Source organism: Sinohyriopsis cumingii, chromosome 15 (genome assembly GCF_028554795.1).
Source record: "Sinohyriopsis cumingii isolate HCF-2022 chromosome 15, ASM2855479v2, whole genome shotgun sequence".
Lineage (NCBI taxonomy): Eukaryota > Metazoa > Mollusca > Bivalvia > Unionida > Unionidae > Sinohyriopsis > Sinohyriopsis cumingii.
Window position 1 is genome coordinate 105,553,159 of NC_142975.1, and position 23,499 is coordinate 105,576,657.

At 36.8% G+C, this 23,499-nt stretch overlaps 1 protein-coding gene across 4 annotated transcripts in view; it reads left to right on the plus strand.

The window, feature by feature from the left end:
* Nucleotides 1-9,161: 9,161 nt before the first annotated feature.
* The window catches only part of LOC149782422 (nephrin-like), a 103,819-nt gene continuing 89,481 nt past the window's right edge, over nucleotides 9,162-23,499 (plus strand). For all 4 annotated transcript variants that reach the window (XM_089933816.1, XM_089933818.1, XM_089933817.1 and 1 more), the window contains exons 1-2: nucleotides 9,162-9,423; nucleotides 14,843-15,157. In XM_089933816.1, coding sequence (XP_089789942.1) covers nucleotides 9,366-9,423; nucleotides 14,843-15,157 — 373 coding nt within the window. In that variant the 5' untranslated portion in view covers nucleotides 9,162-9,365. The remainder of the gene's footprint in view (nucleotides 9,424-14,842; nucleotides 15,158-23,499) is intronic.

The following is a 23,499-nucleotide window of genomic DNA, read 5'->3' on the forward strand; positions in this document are numbered from 1 at the left end:
ATCTCATAATCGGATAATATTTTTTCACTGTCGAGACCATCAGATAATTCAATTCCTTGATTTTTTAATTTTGAAATCTCGGCTAATATATTATTGATGTCTTCGATATTCATTATTCTTATAAAACATCTTGTTTTTAAATAAAAAGAAAAATGAAACCCCGTGTATCAATTCCGAAGGTGTTTAATAATTCGTTAGACGTGACCTCGTCAGCGCCATAGGCGCCGGTGACTTCATCACTCGCTGATTTCTGTTATATATGAAAATCGAATTCTATGCCCGGTCTTTTTTGAGATCGCTGAATTCTGTATTCCTTCTGCAACAAATCGTATTGAGGCGATATAAATGTCAAAATATTTTCCTGCCTCATTCATCGACTGAAATATTTTTTCCTCGTGAGTTGTTGTATCAAATGACTTTACGGGTTTTGCTTTCTTTGGGTATTTACCGGTTTGGCCTTTTTTACTATTTTCACTCTGAGAGATGGCTTGCAGATTACACAGTCTATTATTTTGATAATTAGAATCAATGTGATCAATAACGAGAGTATCTTTGATCAATCCGTGGAAACATTCATAGATGATTCTGTGACAGAGATATTTTTTCCCTCCAGCAGTAAACATTAAATACCCGTGATTGTTTTTCCATCCAACCGGCTTCTTCAGTCTACGATTTCTAACAATACCGTCGCGAGATGCTTCGTAATTGACGAGCAGGGGATGCGGCTGAAATTCTTGGTCCATTTGTATAATAATACTACTTGTCTAATTTATTATTTGGTTTAATTATGAATCTTTCAACGTAGTCTTGGGGGGTTTTGATGACGAAGTCGGCGGTGGGGTTAATGACGGCGTTTTTAATTCGCTTGTCATAATAGCGTTTTAGTTCCCTGTATCGCTTTCCGCCACAATTGATACACAACTGCGATTTTCCTCTTACACCGACGTGACAAACCAAGCACGGGAGGGGGCCAAGAGAACCATTACGAACGCTTTGTAAATGATACCCGCAGAATTCACCTCTACATGATTTATTGCACGGGGTTGTCGACCCAATCATCAACCATTTGCAGTGATTCATTATACTATATTCTTTCATTTAAATACTTGTTTTAATTATATGGATGAGTTTGAGAGATTAGCAGTAATTAAGCCCTGGAAAAATATTAAGTTCAATCTCGATAGAGTCCTCAAGGACACACCAAAAGCGTTAATAAACGATAAAACCCTGTTGAATAAAATACGCGATTGTATCAATGAATTCAAACGTGATGGTGCATCTCATAGTTGGTCAACATTTCGAATTGATGGTGTTGTTGATGCTACCATGAACGACAACCGCGCAGCAATGATAATATCACAACTTGACGGTAAAAGGTATTTCTTCAGAGTAAAATTCATTGTCCGGGTGGAATCAGGCGATTGGATCATGCGTGATAAATTTGAACCAGTTCTCAGCGACAAGAAAACAGTCACTGTCAGCCGCGACTCCAAGCCGGGGTTGTTAACCGGAATTGACAAACCATACTATGAACGAGCGTATCCTGAAACAGCAGTTGTTTATGGAATATACCTGTTAAATAAGAAACCTGATATCGGAAAACTGAAACCGATGAAACAGTCAACTGGGATAAATTGTGTAGCAGAACGAATAATAGAGCATTTTACAAATGCATGTCGAGGAAACAAATTGACTGATTTACGACGTAGCAAAATCAACCAGTGGGAACTAACCGTAAAAGAGCGTGGAGCAACCATCAGCGACATAGCGAGATTAGAAACATCGCTGAGATTTCCAATAACCGTTACAACGATAACCGGTGAAGTATTATACGAATCGAAGTATAAATCGAAGGGAGCCCCAATCAAAATTATTGATCATAACGAACACGCATGGACGCCCGTGATCACAATATTTCCACGGGATAGAACAGTAAAGTATATCCCCGAAGAATTCCTGGGAGAACAATTCTCCAAGGACGGTTTTCTCGCGGAGAGGAAACTATTTGATGCTATTGCCTACTTGTGTAAAAACGACCCTGTATCAATGTGGTTACTTCGCAGCGCTGAAAACGATGCGGATACCTTTGATCAGTTTGTAAGACCAAACGGTGAATTATATCGCACTGAAGCATTTCACAACAGGATGAAAAAAACCGCCATAGAATTTGAGGAGCATGATGAACAACTGCTAACAAATTGTTTTACGATTCCATCGGTTGTAGCTCATGTTGCAGCAAGGAAAAATGCGTGGAGACCAACGCGCAGGGAATTTCTACCGGATGTACAATCCAGTTGTTTGGAATACTATCACGGTGGACTATGGAACACTGAATACAACCGCGACGCTATGATCTCGGTTGATATGGTTGCCTGTTATCCAGCGAGTTTTCTCGGGTATGGATCCGCCGCTGAGTACTTTAGACGATTTGGACACCCCAGTCATGAAATGATTCGTGTTGCTATTAATGGACCACTGCCTGATTTTGATTTAACCGGATTCGCTCGCATAGTATCATTTGAATTCGCGGCAGGACTCCATCGCTGTTGCTATATTTGGATCGGTAGACACATGGCTGAAAAGAGATGGCTGCCAATAGCGCTGCTACGGTATATGATTGATTGTAGCATGCTAGTTTCGTTGATTGTCAGTGACGCGATTATATCATACCGGGCACAGACTGAAGTCTGGTTACCAGAACCGGAGCGTCTAGATAGCATAATTGACGAGTCCAGAAAAAACATTGATGCCGACGAGGAATATATCATCGAATGGTCCAGGAGGATATTTAACCAACGAAACCGCGAGGCAAAAGATCTCGGTAGAAGAATAATTGGTAAGTTCACACAAGGTGGAAAAAACCACGACTACAAACGATATTGCTCACGGCTGATTATAGATGACGCAGAATATGATTTCGTAATCAAGGACACAGTGGCAAAAAATAGATACGTGAACTGCAAAACAGCTTTCTTGTCCAATGGAACGAGGTTGGGTACAGTTGTTACCTACAGCGATGGAGACAGCCCGGCGTATCCACATTTGAGGGCGTCTATGCTGGGTTATGCCGCTATCAATTTATTCTCGATGATAAATAGATTCCCCGATACCGCGGTTAGAGTAGCAGTTGATTCGTTTTATATTGACGTAGCGTATAAGGGAAACGTAGCCGAGTTTACTAGTCCGGACGAGAGTTGGGGTACATGGAGAATTAAAAATGAAATACGACGCGATTATTCCCCGTCAGCAGATGTCACCGTTGAGAACAACTACTTACGCGGTGATAAATTGTCAGAATGGTCTAATGCACCATCGTGTTCTGATCCAATTTGTAGACACAAAACAGTTTATTTAAGCGGCTGTGGCGGGTCAGGAAAGACGACTCGGGCAATTGAATTATTTCGTACGCGGGCAAGTATAATCGTGCTTACACCGACCCATAGACTAGCGCGAGAGATAAAACAACGAAATGTTGACGCCGTTACTTATCACAGCTTTTTTCGATACAGCGGCGGTGAGTGGACTCCTGATCGAATGGGTGAAAAATTTATTCCCGATATTATCATCTGGGATGAGATATGTACTGTTTCGTTAGATACTTTACAAATGTTTCTTGAGTGGTTGCTGCGCGCGAATACAGCGGTAATCATGTGTGGGGACCATGGCCAACCACCACCATTTGTCGGCGAGGGTCCACATGATTGGTTAAGGGGTTTTGTGGACTATTATGAAGAAACCGATACTGATTACCGAGCACTTGATGAACAACTGCGCGGGGTTAAAAAATTAATCAGATTACAGCCGGATAGAATTCAATGTGAAATAATCCGCGAGGTGATTCCGGAAACGCCGTTAAATGAATTCTGGGAAACATGGAGACCAAACGATTTGATTGTAGCGAGCAGAAAGATAGTCAGAGACACACTTCAGCGGAAGTTGTTTACGTTGCATAAGGAAAAGTTTCCAACGCGTCCAGTGCCGTTATGTTATAGACCCGCGGACACACGGCGGCAGAACATTGAAGTTGAAATTCCAGCCCCGACAGCGTCGGGGACAAAAAAACAAATTCTCGTGCTGAATGATATCGTGCTCGTTGATATCAGCGTCGTCGAGGACGCGCTACGTGCTGATAAATCCCCGTGGACGCTAGGATACGCAACAACAATACATTCCTCGCAGGGACTAACCATCACGGACACAATTGTTTGGATAGTTGATAATCGCATCGAATGGTCGAATCTAGTCTATCTTGCAGTGTCCAGAGTACGAAGGATAAATCAGCTTCGAAGAATTGTTATTGACGAAGCCACCGACGAAGCCGGCGACAAAGTCACCATCGATGCAAGCGTCATTGATAGAAAACTCTCGGGTTACCGCCAACAGGATAAAAAAAAACAGCGACGTTTTGATATTGATGCCGAATTAATAATCTCGCTACGACAACAACAGAATAATCACTGCGCGAGTTGCAATTGTATAATGAGTTGGCGTTATTCGGATAAAGACACTCGCCAATTTACCGTGGACAGGATCGATAACAGTCTCGGTCATGTCAAAAACAATGTGAGGTTGACCTGTCTTGAGTGCAATAGACGCAACGGCGCTAGTTAAGACCACGTGGGGGTAATTGAGTATCGTCAGGTATCACTTGTAGTTGCTCGCGTGTAAATCCGCGCTGAGGAGCAGTTGAATCCAGTCTGTAGATCGGTGGTCTACCAGTTGATCGTGTTATCGTTGATATGTTATGTGTGGTAACACTCCAAATAGGATCAGTAGCTCTTTTTTTACCGCCTTCAAGCTCTCCTGGTTCATATAGATATCTCACGGTGACATTGCCGAGAATCGGCTTGGAAACGCTATTTATTTTTGATTTTCCGGGTATATACTCGTATTTAATCGCGTCGCTGGGCTTAATGTTGATTGCTCGGGTAATCTCGTTATTTAACGCTGCAATTACACCTGGCAACCTTTTAACCCATTCACGAGATCGTTTTTCCTGAATGAATTCCTTCGCGTATTGATATCCAAATAACCGTTCAGCGAGAGTCCGATTGAATCGTTCAACAATTGCCTGATCACGATGTAGCGCAGTATGACCTCGTCGTACCGCGACGCTATGATGTTTCAGCGTTGATAAAACAGCGCCGCGAAATTCACTACCGGGATCAACTTGTAATAGATTTGGCCAGCGCAGAGGGCCTCTTCGATAAATTCTTTCAAACGCAGCGGCTACTTCAGTTGCTGACTTTGTTTTTAACGGCTCCGCTTGTTTGTATCGACTCGCAACATCAACTACGGTTAGCGCGTATTTATAACCGTTGTCATGCGGCAAAAATAGTATATCAGCCTGATGAACTTCATTAGGTACGCTGACATCAAAGCGCGAGAAGTTGATTTGTTTAGGCGGTGGTAGATAAATTTGCCATATAGCCTGTTTGGATAACCAATTAGCCGCAGTGGCCTTTGTTACCTTTGCAGCGCTTGCAAGCTTACCAATTGCGGCCTTCCCCTTCCAGTATCCTCTCGGAGAATAATAGATGGATTCCATGTTGTTATTATAAACGCTAGCGTATTCAATTACCAGCGCGAGAAGCTCCGCTTCCAATCATTAATTTACCTTTCATAGCCGATTTTACCAACCATGAGGCCAATTTTTCTTTGACGGATTTATCAGGAATAGCATTTAATGCGTGAATTAATTTTACATCCGCGATATGACGCTGTTGCAGATCGCTACTTTTGTAAGCAACATCATGAAAATGACACGCCTTATCGATAGCGTTTATTGGATACTCACCGGGTTTGGGCTGATTTTGATCATCGAGTCTGATATCTAATCGTGTTCCGGGGCCACAGTAGCTATATCCTGGGAGGTGTTTTTCTCCTGGATACTTTGCCCACGGTGTTCCGGGGAGTTTTGCCAATTTGGCTGCAATATCACCTCCTCGCTTTTTTTTAAAGCGTCCCCGGGTTTAATAGAAATAAATCTAAATTTCTTTGTACCGCATTGTACACACTTACCAGTAAGCGCCGATCTGTTATTTCTTGTTGTAGCGGTTGTCATATCATTTGTGCCAGTACGCACTCTACACTTCACACAATATAGATCCATAATTTATGTATAGAGATATGGATATAATTGATTTTTCGGCGACTAAAACAAGAGAACCAGTTAAGCATGTTGCAGCGTTACCAAACTCGATCCGGATGATTATCATCGGACCATCTGGATCCGGCAAGACGCAATTGTTACTCAATTTAATAATGAGATGGATGAAGTGGGATAAGTTGTATTTGGTTGCTCCTAGCGTAGATGATCAACGATGCTACGAGGTGTTGAAAGATTTCAACGAGAATGCATCAGCGATCGCTAAAAAAAATGTCATCGAGTTTATTACAGATATCAATGATGCACCGGGTATTGATGATATTGATGGCGACGTTAACAATCTAGTCGTGTACGATGATGTTATGTTAGACAATCAAAAGAACCCAGCTAGGATATTTTCCAGAGGCAGGCATAAAAACACTGACGTGATATATGTCACTCAACGATACACTCAGATTCCAAAAGTAATTAGAGACAACTGTAATATTCTTGCTGTGTTCAACGGCGTTGATACACACACGCTACGAAATATTTGGCAAACTTGGTGTGGCGGTGACATGGACTTTAATGGTTTTCGAAACTTTTTTAGTCATGCTCAGTCGACCCCACATGGATTTGTAACGATAAATTTTCATGATCCTCGGACACGATATCGTATTGGACTTGACCAAATATTCGGTTAGTTGTAAATAATTTTCATTGTAAATAACCACTTAGCAGCAGAGGGGGCGATGACATCGACGCGATCGTCGATGTGCTTACCGGACGCTGACGACGCTGGGGATCGGCGCGCAGAAGGTGTTAATTAAACCAAATGACGTTTGGACGATCCCCCAACGACGTCGTCGTTTTTTTTTTACCGGGCGCTGACGACACCGGATCCGCTGAGTGCAGAAAGTAATAATTAAGCCAAATGACGATTGGACAAAATGTCCGATTCGCCCCCCCTGCTGCTTATATATATATATATATATATATATATATATATATATATAGTGAAGTGTCGAATTTTGAATTACAGAAAGTTTTAAAGTTGAATGCATTGAGCATTAAAGTCTCATCGCGTTTAAAGTCTTTGTGAAGAGTCACTTCGACTTTTCTTCGTTCACCCCGGTCCCCGTCAGTGTAAACTTCAAACGGATAGCAGTCCGACGCAATGAAATTGACCGGGGTATCTTAATATGGTGCTTAGAAAATAAACATTTGAGCTACCAATCCTAACCGCTTGGTAGGAACCTTTGTCCACTTATCGAATTTTCAAAGAGAAATTGTCACGCACTGTCGTTCACAGATTTTGAGCTGCCTAAGCCTGATGAAAGGAATTATTTCTTTGGGAAAGATTAGGGACCACCGACGATGATTGGGTAGAATAAATTAGGGCGTACAATTTAGAGCAATCTGACTTTAAAGTGACGACCATAGTCGAAATTCTTATGTCTGAAAATTTCACAGAAGATGAAACTTAGTTGACTCAATGGGAAGCATAAACAGATTAGTACTTTCCTCGTGAAACAAGGAAGGGACCAGGTGGTCGTTGTTTGTAAAGAAAGACATATTTAGTGCTAGGACACACAAATCCTGAAAGAAACAGCGACAAGGTACACAATTTTCGTTTCACGTAATATTTTATTGTATGATTGTTTGTTTTATGCAAATGTGTTTGCCATGACTAGGTTTCCATATTATGTATCGTGTATTCAATTTCATGGAAAAATGTTGATGGCAGAGTTGTTATGCGATCTATTTTATTCAATTTCATGGAAAGTGTTCATGCTAAAATTGTTATGCAGTTTACCTTTTAATTATGCAGTTATTAGTTCATTGGTAGAATTGATTGCGAGAGACCCGAATGTTCATATGTATAGGATTTCATAGGGTTATATGAAATAACTTTCTCTGTTGTTAGGACGATACGGATCATCGCCAGTTAACGATAATTACCAAATTATATCTCATTTTGTAATGCTTGGATAATCCTGTAGGTTAAGGATTGCTGTGAGTTACAATTTGTGAATCTCATGCATTAGTAATCGAACATGTAGTAGCATACGTAAAATAATACGGTAATATTTGGTAGACGTTCACGTGGTAATTTAAGTCTTGCCATTGGAAGCGAGGTCAATGTCCTACCGTACTAAGTCCGAATTTACGCGGTGTGTGGAAAGCCACATGCTCTAAATAACGTTAAGTGCATTGTATGTACCTCTAAATAGTGTCTATACCGAATTATTATGTAAATTTGTCCTTTAAGGAACAGCTTTCTCAGAGAAAGACGAGACAGTCCGAAGACAGAAATACGAAAGGAAAGAAAGAACGACGAGGTCATAATAAAGGGACCAGGAAGTCCATGAAGGGGCAGAACATATAGCTTAGGAAGGATGAGCTAGGATACGATGAAATACGCTCAGACAAGAAGGTGATGCAATCAATCGTTGATATTGCGCTCTTTTCACTCTCGTTATGATGATGTAATAAATCCAGATTTGACACACCTGTTAAACTATATTGATATGACTTGAACTGAAATTGCCGTTATTAATTTGTTCCGATTTGTTATTTTCTTGTCAAAGGGGTGCCCCTATTGCTTTATTTCTTCCCAGTATTATCGATCAGTTCTCTGTTGAAATTTCTTCTTCTTTTACTCCCGCCGGGCTATAATATCGAGGGAGGTCATCGTCTAGATAACGCAAGCCAAATCTAATTAACCACCCCTCTTACTAAGAGGGTGACGTAATAATATATATATATATATATATATATATATATATATATATATATATATATATATATATATATATATATATATACGAGAAAAGGACACATGTTAGGTCTGGGTGATCCATTTGGCACCCTTGACCAGATACCCTTAGCCAGGTTCATCATCTACTGACGGAAATGATCGAGTTATATTCCGGTGGATAGCTGTATCAATCGGAGTTTTCTTCGGCCATCGCATACTAGAAAACTCAAATTGGAAAGAGACGAATTTATTCCGAATGCTATCGGCAAGTGTTAGAAGTATAATCAATGTGAATGATATCAAAATTGCGAATTGATTTTTTAAATTTTTTTAATCTTTTTTTTTTTAAATATAGAAACTCCAATAAGTCTTCTAGTTGCTTCGCTTTGACCATTACACTTCTGTGGTGACGGGCTGGAAAGCGACCCAAGTCAAGTTTGTGTAGAGAGTGGCATAATTGAACTTGGTCAGCTGACCTGCATATCGTAATAGCGTATTGCATGACACAAGATTGACATGGATCACTTGCACACTATCATCTTGATCCTGTCAGTTTTGTTTTCTTTCGAAAGTGGTACGTTTTTCATTACATGTTGATCAACGATAATGATTGATACTGAATATTTCATATTTATTTTAAGCTCGGTCGTGAATTATTGGATTTTCTGAGAAAAGGAATCTGTACTGTATATCACTGGAGTAAAATTGTGCTATTTTACTTTAAATTGGGAAAGCAAATTATGTTACTGTTTAAATTTTCTGCACGAGTAATCACGAAACACAGCAGAACATTAGCAGTAAACCAATTACAATTGCATGGGATCCAGTAAGAAATCTGCTTCTTCAATATGTTATACATATAGCCAATACATTTGAGTTATAATAAAATATAAAAGAATGCTTGCTATGAGTGAAATATATATTTCATCTTGTGGGTGAAAAACTTAAGTAATTTCACCAGCTGGTTGAAATATGTATTTTATTCACTTAATTCTATACACTCTGGTAAGCATTTTATTCAGAACTTGATCTTGAAGATTTAGCATTTGTGATTGATATATGTGGTAATTGTATATTTGATTATTCTTAAGGTATCATGTTGGTTTCTACTGGTTGAAGTGTGGTTTGGTCATTTAACTGGGGCTGGGTATCGTTGTTTTTCTGTTTTATAGTTTGTAGAACAATGTAAATGTTTTCCAGGCTATGTTGGTTTAATGTTTCCCATGTCAACTTAAGGGATGTCCATTAATTATGTCAACAATTTTAAGGCAATTTTTTACCCCCTCCCCCCTTGTCAACAACTGTCAAACTTTCAGTGACCCCCCAACAGCAATTTCACAGCACATGCAAATTGTGGGAGTGGGTGGGCATTTGCCTGAAATGAACAAGAGTCTGTTATCAAAGTGTACAATATTTGTAAGGCATTAAGGTTACTGCATCTGGTTGAAGAAGTTGTATGCTTGTGTAGGCTACATAATTTATTTTATGTATTATGTTAAAGATGACTGTATAATAGTCAGTCTCTCAAGTTTCCTAGGCTCAGTTATCCATCCTTGGAGGGATAGCTCATGGACTTCAGTATATATAGCATCTATACATATAACATAGATGCTATTTAATAGAAGTCCATGGATAGCTATACTATTTAGATGTCTATGGCTCAGTGCAGTATTTTAATTTAGTAATAGCTTCCCTTAAAAATCTGTCTACAGTCTACAATCTACATTGAATAAAAACAAAATATGATGATGCAAGACTATGACTTCCTTGGCAAGAGCTCAACTGGTTTAGGATTAAACTGGTGGGCTGTTGACGGGCGAGCGAGTGTGTGCCATACCAACGTACCGACTAATTTCCTATTTTTTGATTTATTAAATTTATTGTAAAAAATAACATTGTTGACGTCAATTTATCTTGAACTCCCACCTCCCCCATGTCAACAATTGTCAAGCTTCTTGAAACCCCCTCCACCCCCATTATGTTGACATAATTAATGGACAACCCCTTATTCAAAATTGTGTTCGTACTTCATGCTATATACTTGTAATAATTTGTAACAAATCCATTCCGCTTTCTTTTGTTTGTGTTTATCTTAATTTGTTTTGGTTTCATCCTGTAATCTTTACACTGTAAATGGATATACTAATAGGTCTGTCATAAATTATACTCCACCTTCTACCCCTGAAAGTATCTCCATGTTCAAATTATAGTGTTGCTGATAATTATACATCCATTAAACAGTTAAAACCATTCTCCATCCATGCAAATTTTAGTAATTTGGAAAAAATCAGTTGCCAACAGTGAGTACCAAAATAGATATGGAAAATTAACTTTTGAATCAAAGCTGCTTTTTGCGTTAATAAACTAGATATCATTTTGAAGGTACGTATGAGTCTATATAATTCATTTGTAAGAGAGAACATATTTTTAAGTTTCATGTTGTTTTTTCTTTGAAATCTTAATGATTGCTTTGTCCCACTAGTCTAGTGTAAGGGTGATTTTTCTGTTAAATGACTAAAACCCTATTATGATTAACAATGGTCATCTAATTTAGCATGTGCATTAGTGAAACAATGGCACATTAAGATCTTACAGATTAAAATCATTTTATGGAATAAAACATTTTCATTGATCAATTGAATCATTTAATTTAACATGGCAGTGCGATTTCTGTCATTAGACAAAACATTTTGATAAGGTCAAGCTACTCCTTACAATTTATATCCTGTTTTGCAATTTCTCATGAATACATTTATTGTTTAAATTAATAATGTGATAACAATCAAGAGTGGTTTCTTAAAACATAAGAATAAGTGTAAATATATATACTTGTATATAGTGAATAATAATGATAAATCCATATTTCCAAACTGAAAATATTGTTACCTTTAATTCGATTTCCATGTAACAGGGATTTGATGGTCACAAAGATGCAACATGAAACTATCCAAAGGTGCCATTTATATTACATGAAGCCATCGGCCTTGGATCATGACATTTAACAATTCCGTTCATAACCTAGAAATCAACAGAAATATTTCTCTTTAATGTTAAATCAGTTTCTGGATTATATGATTTCCTTATTTATAGGAAAGATATTTAGCAATTTAAGCTACAAAACCTGTGCATCACTGAGTTATATTACTATGATTCAACAAAAGACTGTTGACACATCAGCACTCCATAAGTTATAACAGACTCCTAATCGCCTTCAGTTTTGGATCTTTTCAGGATTTGTACTGAGTTTTATTCAGGACTTTGTATATTTAGGACTTGTGTCTGTAAATTCTTGGATAATTTTTAATTTAATTTGCAATACTGTAAGTTGTTTTTTCTCATGTTCACTTTTGTTTTCTTGGGGAAATTTTACAAAGCTTGTTGTCTTTCACTCTTTCCTATTGCTTATTTTAAGAGCATAGACTTGTAACACTTAGACATAGCACATTTTCTCCATTAAGATGACCCCAGAAATAGAGGACAACTTTTCAAGATGATCGCATCTAGCACGGAGACCATGTTGACACTGGTGCACTGATTAGTCTGTTTGTTTTAATCATGCTATATTTACTGTAATGCCTTTTTCCTTACTGATGACTATCAAGACAAAATCAAGTGTTTCAGTTTTTCAAATAGCTAGGTGCCATTTGAGTTGGTTAAAGAATGCTGGTATGCCTTTGTCAGCTAACATTTCTTTAACAAATCAGATGTGGCTAATGACCTTTGACCAGATGTTCTCAGGCATATTGATTTTATTAAAGGATATGTACCATGAGTTTACCAATTTAATCATTATTCAGCTAATGATGCGTTTCAGCCAGCTGAAATGTTTTTCCTTTAAAAATGTAGACGGACAAAGTTTTGGGCTTCCTGTCTGGTTACAATTCCCAGGCGACTACCGCAATATTGTTAAGTTGCCCACACATGCATTGGCAATTTTGCATGATCTCTGTTTCTGAAAGCAATATGAGGATGCAGTATATTATTTTCAGTTGACCTCTAGCAGATACTGAACTCAGTGGTTTTCTTATTCTATTTTTGTGATGTTGAGTCTGCTTGTATCTATTGTGTTGGTCAAGCTAGACTTGAACTTTAGGGAGAAGTGACTTATCTTTTTTAGTGTATCCCTTTTGCATGCAAGATTGCATTAAAACACTCACAAACCTTGGTGTCAAAACTGGGGTTCAAATTAAAAGGTTGGGGGGTCTCTGATGCACAAATGATGAAAAGGGAAAGATTTTCTTTTGGACAGATTAGGGTCAAGTGAGAGCTGAACAAGAAGCAGGTGCAAAGCAAGAAAAGCAATATATATATATATATATATATATATATATATATATATATATATATATATATATATATATATATATACATATATATATGTATGTCACGGTCTTAAACAAAGTAACAGAAAAGAATGAAAAGCAAAAAGGTTTGTAAAATTCAACAAAGGATGTATTTCCCTAAAAGACAAAGTGATAATGTAAAAATAACTTACAGTATTGAGAATTAAATCCCAAATAGTCATAGAATTTCTAACACAACTCCTAATGAATAAAGTATGGAATAAACTTGAGTAGCATTGCAAATAATTTCAGTGCTGAATTATTGATGTGACTGTGGTGGTCTGAAGTGTGATGATATGTCAGCTGAGTCTTTTGTTTAAACACAGTAATATAATCCAAGATTATGCCTTCACTTTAATTTCACTGAAATTCTAAGTTTATCTGTCCAAGAATGTTATAATAGACGAGCACTTTGTATTTCCAGAGAAGAATTTCACCCAAATCAAATTTGCTGCCATTGTAGTGGTAGGTGTCTTGCATGGCATGTACAGTGTATAGTGCTTTTTTATTTACCCACGTGTGTACATTAGACTGCTTCATTTACTAAAAATATAATAGACTTAACATTGCACTTGCTATCGATCGTAATTGTACCAGGTACATGTAGACACTTGAAGAGAATGAATGTCTGACAGTATTGTAGAATGGGTGAACCCACACTTGCAGTATATTAGCTTATAGAAGAGAAGCTAGAAACAACTAGAAAGTTATAATTTCAACTGTGTAGTATTTGGGTTGCACTAGTTTAAAACTGATAAATGTGCATATCTGACCTCAAAATTGACTGTAGGATTGTATGATTAGGCAGGGATTCATGTAGGCTTTAGCTGGCACCCTTTTAATGTTGATGTGATATTTAAGGTGTTATTTAAGGATATTGTGATGCATACATGAAGCAGATACATTGTGGGACAGGTCATGGTCTTCTTGGAAAATATAAAAGTGGTCAGCAGGTTTCTCTTTTAATCTTTCTTTTAAACAATAAATAAAGAAAATGACTAGAACACATCATCTGCTGAAATTTGCAACCACAAGAGGAATAATACTAATACAGAAATTCCCAGATTGGTGATACACTGTGTGACAGCTTTTGGGAATAGTAAATAAATGCTACTAGTCTCATAATTTGCCACAATGTTGTTACCATGTTAACTTGAACATGATTGTACCTAGTCTGATAAGTTGGAGATTCTCAGTGCTGGTTAGCTAGAAAGAAGAGAGTGAAGAAACTGCCTTCTCATTGATTTCTACTAATTCATTTTTGGTCAGTGAAATGTATGTGCCCTTAAGGGCTTTTGTTTTGAGCTACTTTAGCAGTTCCAGGTCCAGTAAAGTGTTTTTTTTCCTTATTATATACTGTTTATATTCTTTTTCTCTTACAGCAATGTTCTTCCCAGTTTTTGAAACTAATGTGCCCATTCCAGTCAGAGAAGAAAGCCTTATACTGTCATGTTTCCCAACTGCTGTATTTGACAGGGATACCATCACATGGCATCACCCCTATGGCACAGAATTTTCCAAATGTTATTATTTTCAAGAACATTGTAGTACAAATACCAGCATTTTGTATTGCCTTTCAGTTGAAGCAGAATGCACATAACTTATTTTCTGAATATGATGTTTTCAGTTTATATTGTTTTTCTATTTCAGCAATGTTCATTCCAGTTTTTGAAATTAACAAGGCAGTTCCCGTCAAAGAAGAAAGCCTAATACTGTCATGTTTTCCAACTGCCGTATTTAACACTGGTGCCATCACATGGTATCACCCCAGTGAAATTGAACAGTCCCGATGTTTGCCTCTACGAGGAGGTGTGTGTGATAGAAATACCAGCAGTTATGCATTTACAGCCAACAGTACTGGATCCTATGCTTTCATACACAGTTTGAACAGGACAAGGGACAGTGGAGTATGGCATTGTGAATATACAAATGTTGGAAGGTTAGACCAGACAGTTATTGTTTATGGTAAGTTCAGTAGATTAATTTCATCCAATACATGTATTGTCAACTATTTTACAAATTAAAGTTTCTTGTCATTGGTTTCCAAATTCAATTTTTAGAACTTTCAGATTTTTTAAATTTAATTTCTACTGCAAAATATAGCATTCACTTTTCTGATGGTGTTGTCACCATTTTGTGTTGATGTAAGTCCCAGTGTTAAGTTTTTGCATTTGGAGTGTGGTCACTATTCAACTTTGTTGAATGTGATTCATTGGAAATGAAGAGTATTTTGATAATTCAAGCATGGCGTCATATGACATTTCTCTGAGAAAGATTAAGATGTTGCTGGGCTGGTTTTAAAGAGTGTCTTGCAAGATATTAGTTTCCATGGGGATGGGTCATTCATACCTTTCTAAAATGTAGAATTGTGATTTTCAGGTGAATTTTCTATGCCATTGAAATATGTGCCAAATACACCTGGTAATCATGTATATATATCGTGATCATGGAATTTAGATTGTAAAAAAATTTTTTTTGACAGGTGTCATGTGAAAATTGATAATGATTTGAATATTGAACTTCACTTTGTTACTGCTATAAATCTGACACTGGTTGAGAATGGTATTGAAAGAAACTATATTAGTCCAGTTAGAATACAGAAACGGAGAAGGTTTGTATATTTATATTCACTTAAAGGAATATGGGAGGTACATTTATGCTTTTAATAAATTATATCGAAGTTGGTGACATCTCAGATAAGCAGACATTAAAGACAAATATATTTGCAGCAAATTTTTAAATTATTTCTCTGGGCCAGAAAAGTTTTCTGAACAAAAAAAAAAACCTGTTGCAGTGTAGTCTCTTATTTCAGGAAATTTACTATAGTCAAAGTCATACTGGTCATGTAGGAATTTAGAACTGAATATTGCAGTAATGGTGTAATTTTTTAGAATCTGCACATACATTTAAATTGAAATTATTCATCTCATTATTTATCCTCATACATCGTATTATACCTCTCCCTCGATAACTCGCACACAATGAGATCCACAAACATAGACTGCACTATAAGCGAGGTGCGAGTTACCAAGGGACCTCCCAAAATTGAAAACCATCGCTTTGACATCGAGGGAACTGTTGGGAGGAGAGTGTTGTTAGAGAACTGGACTGTTTATTTCCGTTAACAATTTTGATCATGATTTTCTTCAAGTTCAACAAATAGGGATAAATTTTTGGGGTAGTTTCTGGTTTTAAAAAATGGGTTCCACACCTGACCCTGCATTATAAGCTGTTTTTGTGAGTTATTGAGGGAGTTGTGTACTTTGGAAGGTCTTTATTTACATGCCCAGAGAAATACTTATAGCAAAATCAGTAATAAATCATGTGGATATTTTTTGGATGAGGTTATCCTAGAGGTGTGATCCAGTATAAACTGCCTGCAGTGATTTCACAATGAAAGCAGCGTGCATTGAAAACAAATATGTAATGCTCTGTTATTTGTTATGATAGACCTGACCATCTCTTTTTTCTTGAAAGAGTTTAGTACCTGCATCCATTGCAGTGGTCCATAGCAATTAATAATTTTCATCTGGAAGTTTTTTATGGCATTTAACTGGCAGAGCATTCCAAATTCAGATATGAATAGGCTTTACTTAAACTATTTTAATATTAAAATTTAAAACAACTGTTAAAATACTTTTTAATTTGAGTAAATACGCCTATGTGACGTGTTTAACTTTCACTGTATAACACAAAGACCGTGTTGCAGTATAATTAGCTTGCTAATTGTAAAGACTGAAGAAAGCTGAATTGTAGATCTATATTATATGTATTATTTTCCAAACAATAGTTTTGTAAGGAAGTTTTTTTAGTTAATGACATTTTAATATTTAAACCCTATGATCATACTTTGCAATGTAAGATAAGTGATGTATAATGTGACCATCGATTTAATGCATTCAGGAATTAAATGCTCCTCCCTTATATGGCTAGCATCACAAAGTACATCTCCATCAACCAGGAGTTTAGAAATTAATTTTTGTCGTGCTTTACCTGCTTTGCTTGTTAGTGAATTGCTTCCTAAATCCCTAGAATGATCACTGAATGCTGTAGAGTTTTTCTTGACAAGGAAACTAGCATCTCCATTCAAACCAATGAAAGTTACACAAGTCAACACCTGGCATTAATGTACTATACATATATATATATATATATATATATATATATATATATATATATATATATATATATATATATATAAGCATTAATTACCATCATTAAATTAAAAGAAGGAATGAAGAAACATATCACAGAGCATATGTGCCCCTCAAAACTCATTCAGAATAAATGTTATTTTGTAAGCAGTTTTATCTGCATATATGAGTTAACAATAAGGAAATAAGGTGGGATATAAAATGTGGATAATAGTTATCACATGTATGGTAGCTTGAGACCACATTTGAACTGTTAACATAAATATTCACACACATTTTAGGCATTGTTATTTATAACTAAAAAGGGCATTGTTTTTTTGTGTCAATCAATTGCTAGTGCTTTCACTCACTGTAGAACAGGTGGTTTCTTTGAAGTATGTCAGAGAGGCTTGAGTCTAGCCTTTAGCTATTGTGCAGTTTGGGCATGGCTGACCAGAATGTGAAATGGAGGTACATTTGAAACTTCAATATAGAAGGGTAATTTTTTGTTGGAATGTATTCGGATTTCTTGGAACTATTGGAATTGAAAAGACTTTTAGGAAACAGGAATTCATTCACCATGCTGTAAGTTAATTTAATTCTTTCATTCATGTATACTAAGAAATGAGTTATTTTTAATTATGCAAAACTTGTTTGATTTGCTATTTCTTGTTGCATAGTTTAAGTCCCTGGAGTCATAACATGGAATTGATGGCAAAAGTAAAAGATCAGTGAGCAAAATTACCCCGCCGTGATTCATGTTTAGTGACACACTCCTTCTTCAAAATATGACAGCCAGTTGTAAATTAATTGACGACTTGTGCCGTGATACATATACCACAGAACATCTGCTTTAACTTTGTATCATATCTTAGACAGAGATTCCTTAAGTTTCTGGCTGTTGAGAAATTTTCTGTAACTTTTGGCCCATTCATCATGATGTGGTGTTGCACTTGAAGCATTACTACCATCACTACATGTAAATGATGTTGGACTGTCAGGTATAACATCAGGTTCAGAGACTGTTGTCTGATGAATTTACACTAAATCCAAATGCTGTTAATTTTGTTAACTTACTCTTAGGATGAGACGATAAACACACAATGGTAAACGTTTGTTTACCCATGATAAAGTTGCACTGTTGACAGTATATAATTCTGATTGTGATTTTTTCCATTTGCTTTGTATTTATACACAGCAATCGGTACTTCCAAAATAATCAGTTTTCTCTTATGTTTCAGCAAAACTATTTTATTGGTACATTTAAAAAAAATCAGAATGATTAGCCGTCATTCAGTTAACTGTAGCTGTTTCTAATTGTGTCTTCAGCAGTCAGTCGATTGGAGGTATAGTCTGGTAGTATGAGTGAGTGTATCACAACATACAGTACTCAGGCCAGATGTCAACATAGTAAGTGGATTATGATGTAACAATGCACTGTAAAGATCGGTTTGTCAATACGTTCAAAGGATTTGTTTATGTAAAAGATAGATTCCATTTCATTATGTATCCAAGTTTGTGGCTTCCTTTTGTGGTCCCTTTGAATGTCTCCACTCCAAATCCATGACTGTATTCAAATTAAACAAAAAAAATCTCCAGACGGTATATTTTGTTGCCAATAAGGAGAAGAAAATTGCAATTTGCGACATTGGCAAAGCCCAGGACGATCCCTGCAATGGAGCATTTAAGTTAAAGGTTATAGATTTTGCAGAGAAAAACAGCAGTAGTGCTGCAGAATATGAATTTGATGTGTTGGTGAAACAGGTGTGTGATTGGTACAGAAAAAGTTCTAGCTGAGAGTGCCAGAGATCTGAAGAAAATTTGAATAATGGAAACACCTTAAGCAGATTGTGAGTTTGGTTTGATTGAGTGGGTTGTAGATGGTGTCAAAATGGGCATGCAGTCACCTGAATTAAATTAAATGCTGTTTCCACTGCTATGGATAATGGTGAAGTTTTAAAGCTTCAGCTGGATGGTGTATGCAATTTATGCGACGTCATGGACTTGCACTCATGCAAATGCAATCATGTAGCCTGACCGCTCCGGTGGCCTAGTGGTTAGAGCGTCCACCTCAGATATGGGAGGTCGTGGGTTCGATCCCCGGCCGAGTCATACCAAAGACTTAAAAAATGGTACTAACGGCTGCCTCGCTTGGCGTTCAGCATTAAGAGGTTAGTGTTAGGACTGGTTGGCCTGGTGTCAGGATAATGTGACTGGGTGGGACATCATGCTACATGTCTGTGGCATGATGCCCCAGTGCTAGACATCACTATAAGCTGCCACATTGCAGACATCGTAGCAATATGACTGAAATTTTTTTAAAGCTACGTTCAAAATCAAAATCACATCACATCGCAATCATGTAGCCCAGAAATTTCCTGTCAGTGATGAGGAGAAAAGGGGATATTTAAAAAAAAAATTTTATCATTGAGAGGAAACAACATGATTTTGATCTGGTGTACGTAGGAAATGTGGACGAAACTCCCATGTCTTTTGATAGGCCAGGAAATTCAACATGCACCAAGTTGGAGACAAAAGGGTGTCTATAAAGACTTAAACAAATGACAAACAAAACATTTCACAATAGTATTAAGTTGTTAAGCAAATGATACAAAACTGTCGCCACTACTTGTGTTTAAATGTGAGACTATGCAAACAGAATGATGCTAAGTGGAGTGGTTTTAACCTTTAACCCTAAGGATGGGTAGTTGAGGCGATTTGTTTGGTCTGGATTGAAAGAGTATGGAACACTAGACCAGCAGCATTGTTGAAACATAAGGCATTGCTTGTGTGGGACATGTTTCAGATGCATTTAATGCAGTCAGTGAAAAAGAAGTATTAAAAACATACTAAGCTGTGATTTATGGCAGCACCATGTCAGTGCAGCAGCCTGAAAAAGCCATTAAATCAAATATGCATGAACAGTGGCTTAAGTGGACTGTAGATGGGCCAAAAGTATTTACAAAAGTAGGAAATGTGAAATGTCCAATTAAGGATTGAATTAGTATCTCATTGAGTGTGTAATGAAGGGGGGGGGGTAGGGTTGAATTCAAAATGAGATGTTGGTAAAATCATTTAAGAAATGAGGTATTTCCAATGCAGTGGCTGGGACCGGGGCATGGTGAACTCTTCATTGATTTCATTTGAGATAAGACCAAAACCAAAGTACCAACAGATAAATTAAAAATGATGAATCAGAACTGGATGATGAATCAGATGCAGAATCCGAGTCATACAATGTTTATGACAAGTGTATGAGAGTGATGGAATTCAGAACTTTTTTTTGGTAACTCCAATGATGAAGATGAATTCTTGGGCTAATGAACCAGATGATATTAGACAGTGACGTTTACAGGATGCTGTGAATATAAAAAAATGCAGACTTCACTTTGTTTAATATAATTAATTTACTACAAGATATTGTGAATCACATCATTCGAGATTGCGAGTTCAAATGACATATAATTCAGTGCATGGATTTATTATATAAATGGAGTAAAAATGTTAAGCATTATAGATTTCTTTAGATGAAATTGGACAAATTGGAAGATGTCAGTTTATTTGTACATATTTAACTCAATAATACAAATCTATTTATTCTACATTGGTTTTGACCAATCTGGTGGCCTAGTGGTTAGAGCATCCGCCTCGGATGTAGGAGGTCGTGGGTTCAATTCACGGCTGAGTCATACCAAAGACTTACAAAAATGCTGCTAACAGCTTCCTCGCTTGGTGCTCAGCATTATGAGGTTAGTGTTAGGACTGATTGGCCTGGTGTCAGGATAATGTGACTGGGTGGGACATCATGCTTCATGTCTGCGGCATGATGTCCCAGTGCTAGACATCACTATAAACTGCTATACTGCAGACATCATAGCGATATGACTGAAAAATTGTTAAAGCTATGTTAAAAATCCAAATCACGCACACACACACTCACACACACTACATTGGTTTTGTCTTTATTTGTCCTACCAGTCTCTCAATCGAACTATCCAGTTTGGCTTGCAACTCCAAAACACTGACCACATGTCACCCCTTCCAGATGGATTTGATTTGAAAAAACACCTTGGCTTACAGAAGGGTCATAGGAAATTTACTTTTTGCAGCCTTAAAGTCGGTGGGGTTGACTTATTGTTTAATCCACTTATAAGCGAGTATAGATTTAGACTATATCTGAGACCAGTCTAACAACCACTCATCCAGTTTTCTTTGGTTGTCATTCCTGGAATACATGTCTGACTTTCATAATGTGCATATCTATACATACTGAAGGGACGTCACGAAACATATCTTGAGAGACGAAATCATCATCAGCTTGCATACAAGGGTTGTAAATCATATCATGTACTGGGAAGTAAGATGGGGAGCAAAAATAGCCTCAGTGAAGTCTAGCATATAGGAGTTATGGACTGGTTACATGGATCAATCAATCCCATACACTGTTCTAACCTCAAGAACTAGACATCATGGCAGCCATGATGGCCTTATTCCTAAATGACTGGACTCAGCCATACAACTCTGATCACAATGGAACACTACCACAATTGATCATACAACATCAGCCATCAGATAAATGAACTTGTCCAGTTTCACAACTCACATAGTTCATACAGGCACTTCCTTTGTACGATGCTCAGATTTCTGCCTCAGTACATGAACCCAGACTCTTGGATCAGTCTTATTTGAATATTGCTGCTAGGTTCTAATGGTGAATAACTTCCAGTCTATAATACAAGTACTTTCATGGATCAGACTAACCCACATAGTGCCTCTTAGAACTTCCTTTGGATGACATCCAGTCTGCATAGTCACTTTTCAATCAGTCTAACCTGCATTATAAAGTAACACTAGATAATTTTGGTGTACAGTATCCATCTTGGTGCCTTAGTTTCCAAGAGATATTTTTTCACTTGTCTTCAGTCCTTTGCCAACCAGAGGGAGCCTCTGCTTAGTGACACCTTGAATATACTCATAATATACTGCAAGTGTATTAAGCCACCATCCTTGACATTATTCTACAACTACTTTGTGGGTAGCACAAGAGACATTGGCTTCAACCTTAATACAAAAACTGTTTCTCAGGTTCCTTTGTTTTAATGAGACTAAGTCTTGCAGGCTTGGACTTAAGAAGTTTTTCATCAGCTTCTGTTGAAGTTCATTACATCATCTTCCTGGTCCACAATTCTAAAATCAAGTGATCTTTGACTGTGGAATAATCTACTTTCAATTGCTTCAACAGTCTGACAACTATTATGTGTTTATATTGGTGCAATTTCCCAGCATGGCAATACAATTTAATTTGTTCACAATGAGAGGTGACATAGATATCCACAGTAATTGCTACAATTCAGTAGGCACATCATGGACAACAGCGTTAAAGGATTAATTTCCATCATTGAATTATGATGTGTAAAAATAAGCTTTGCATATACAGTCTAGGCTTATCTAGGCCATATTTTATATACTGGTTTAAGGCTGTTTTACACATAATACACTTACTAGGTTTGAGGTAAAAAACCATGACAAGAAATTTTGTAATGTACTTATATCATGAACCAATTATCTGTTAGCTCATAATATGATTAACTATTTCTTTTTGAAATTTTGATATACTGGAGTTTGTCTGGAATATATGAGAAAGTTTCAATACTCAGCAGTTAAAACAATGAAAGCACATATGGAGTTATCATAGATTCCTGAAAATTCTCTTTGACCATAGAACTTAAATCTCTGCTTTCATATGACAAAATAAAAATAATAAATGACATTATGCAGGTAAATTTTCAGGGGTCAAGCTAGACATTAATGTAAACAGAAGTGACTTCTTCTTTTGGACAGAACAAACAGGGAGAAGTGTGAGCAGAGCAAGAAATGCAGTATATATATATATGTATGACTGTGTGTGTGTGTGTTTTCTTTCCCTTATTTTAATTTTAATTAATATGTCCTCTATTTATCAATATGCATTTAGCATTAGTTTTAATCAACCCTTTATTTTCAAGTTAAAAAAATTTTCTTGCGTGTTTTTATTATCAACACATTTTGTATGTGTATAAAAATCATTGTATTCATACCCATTGTATTCATACTTGTAGACATATATATATATATACATATATATATATATATATATATATATATATATATATATATATATATATATATATATAT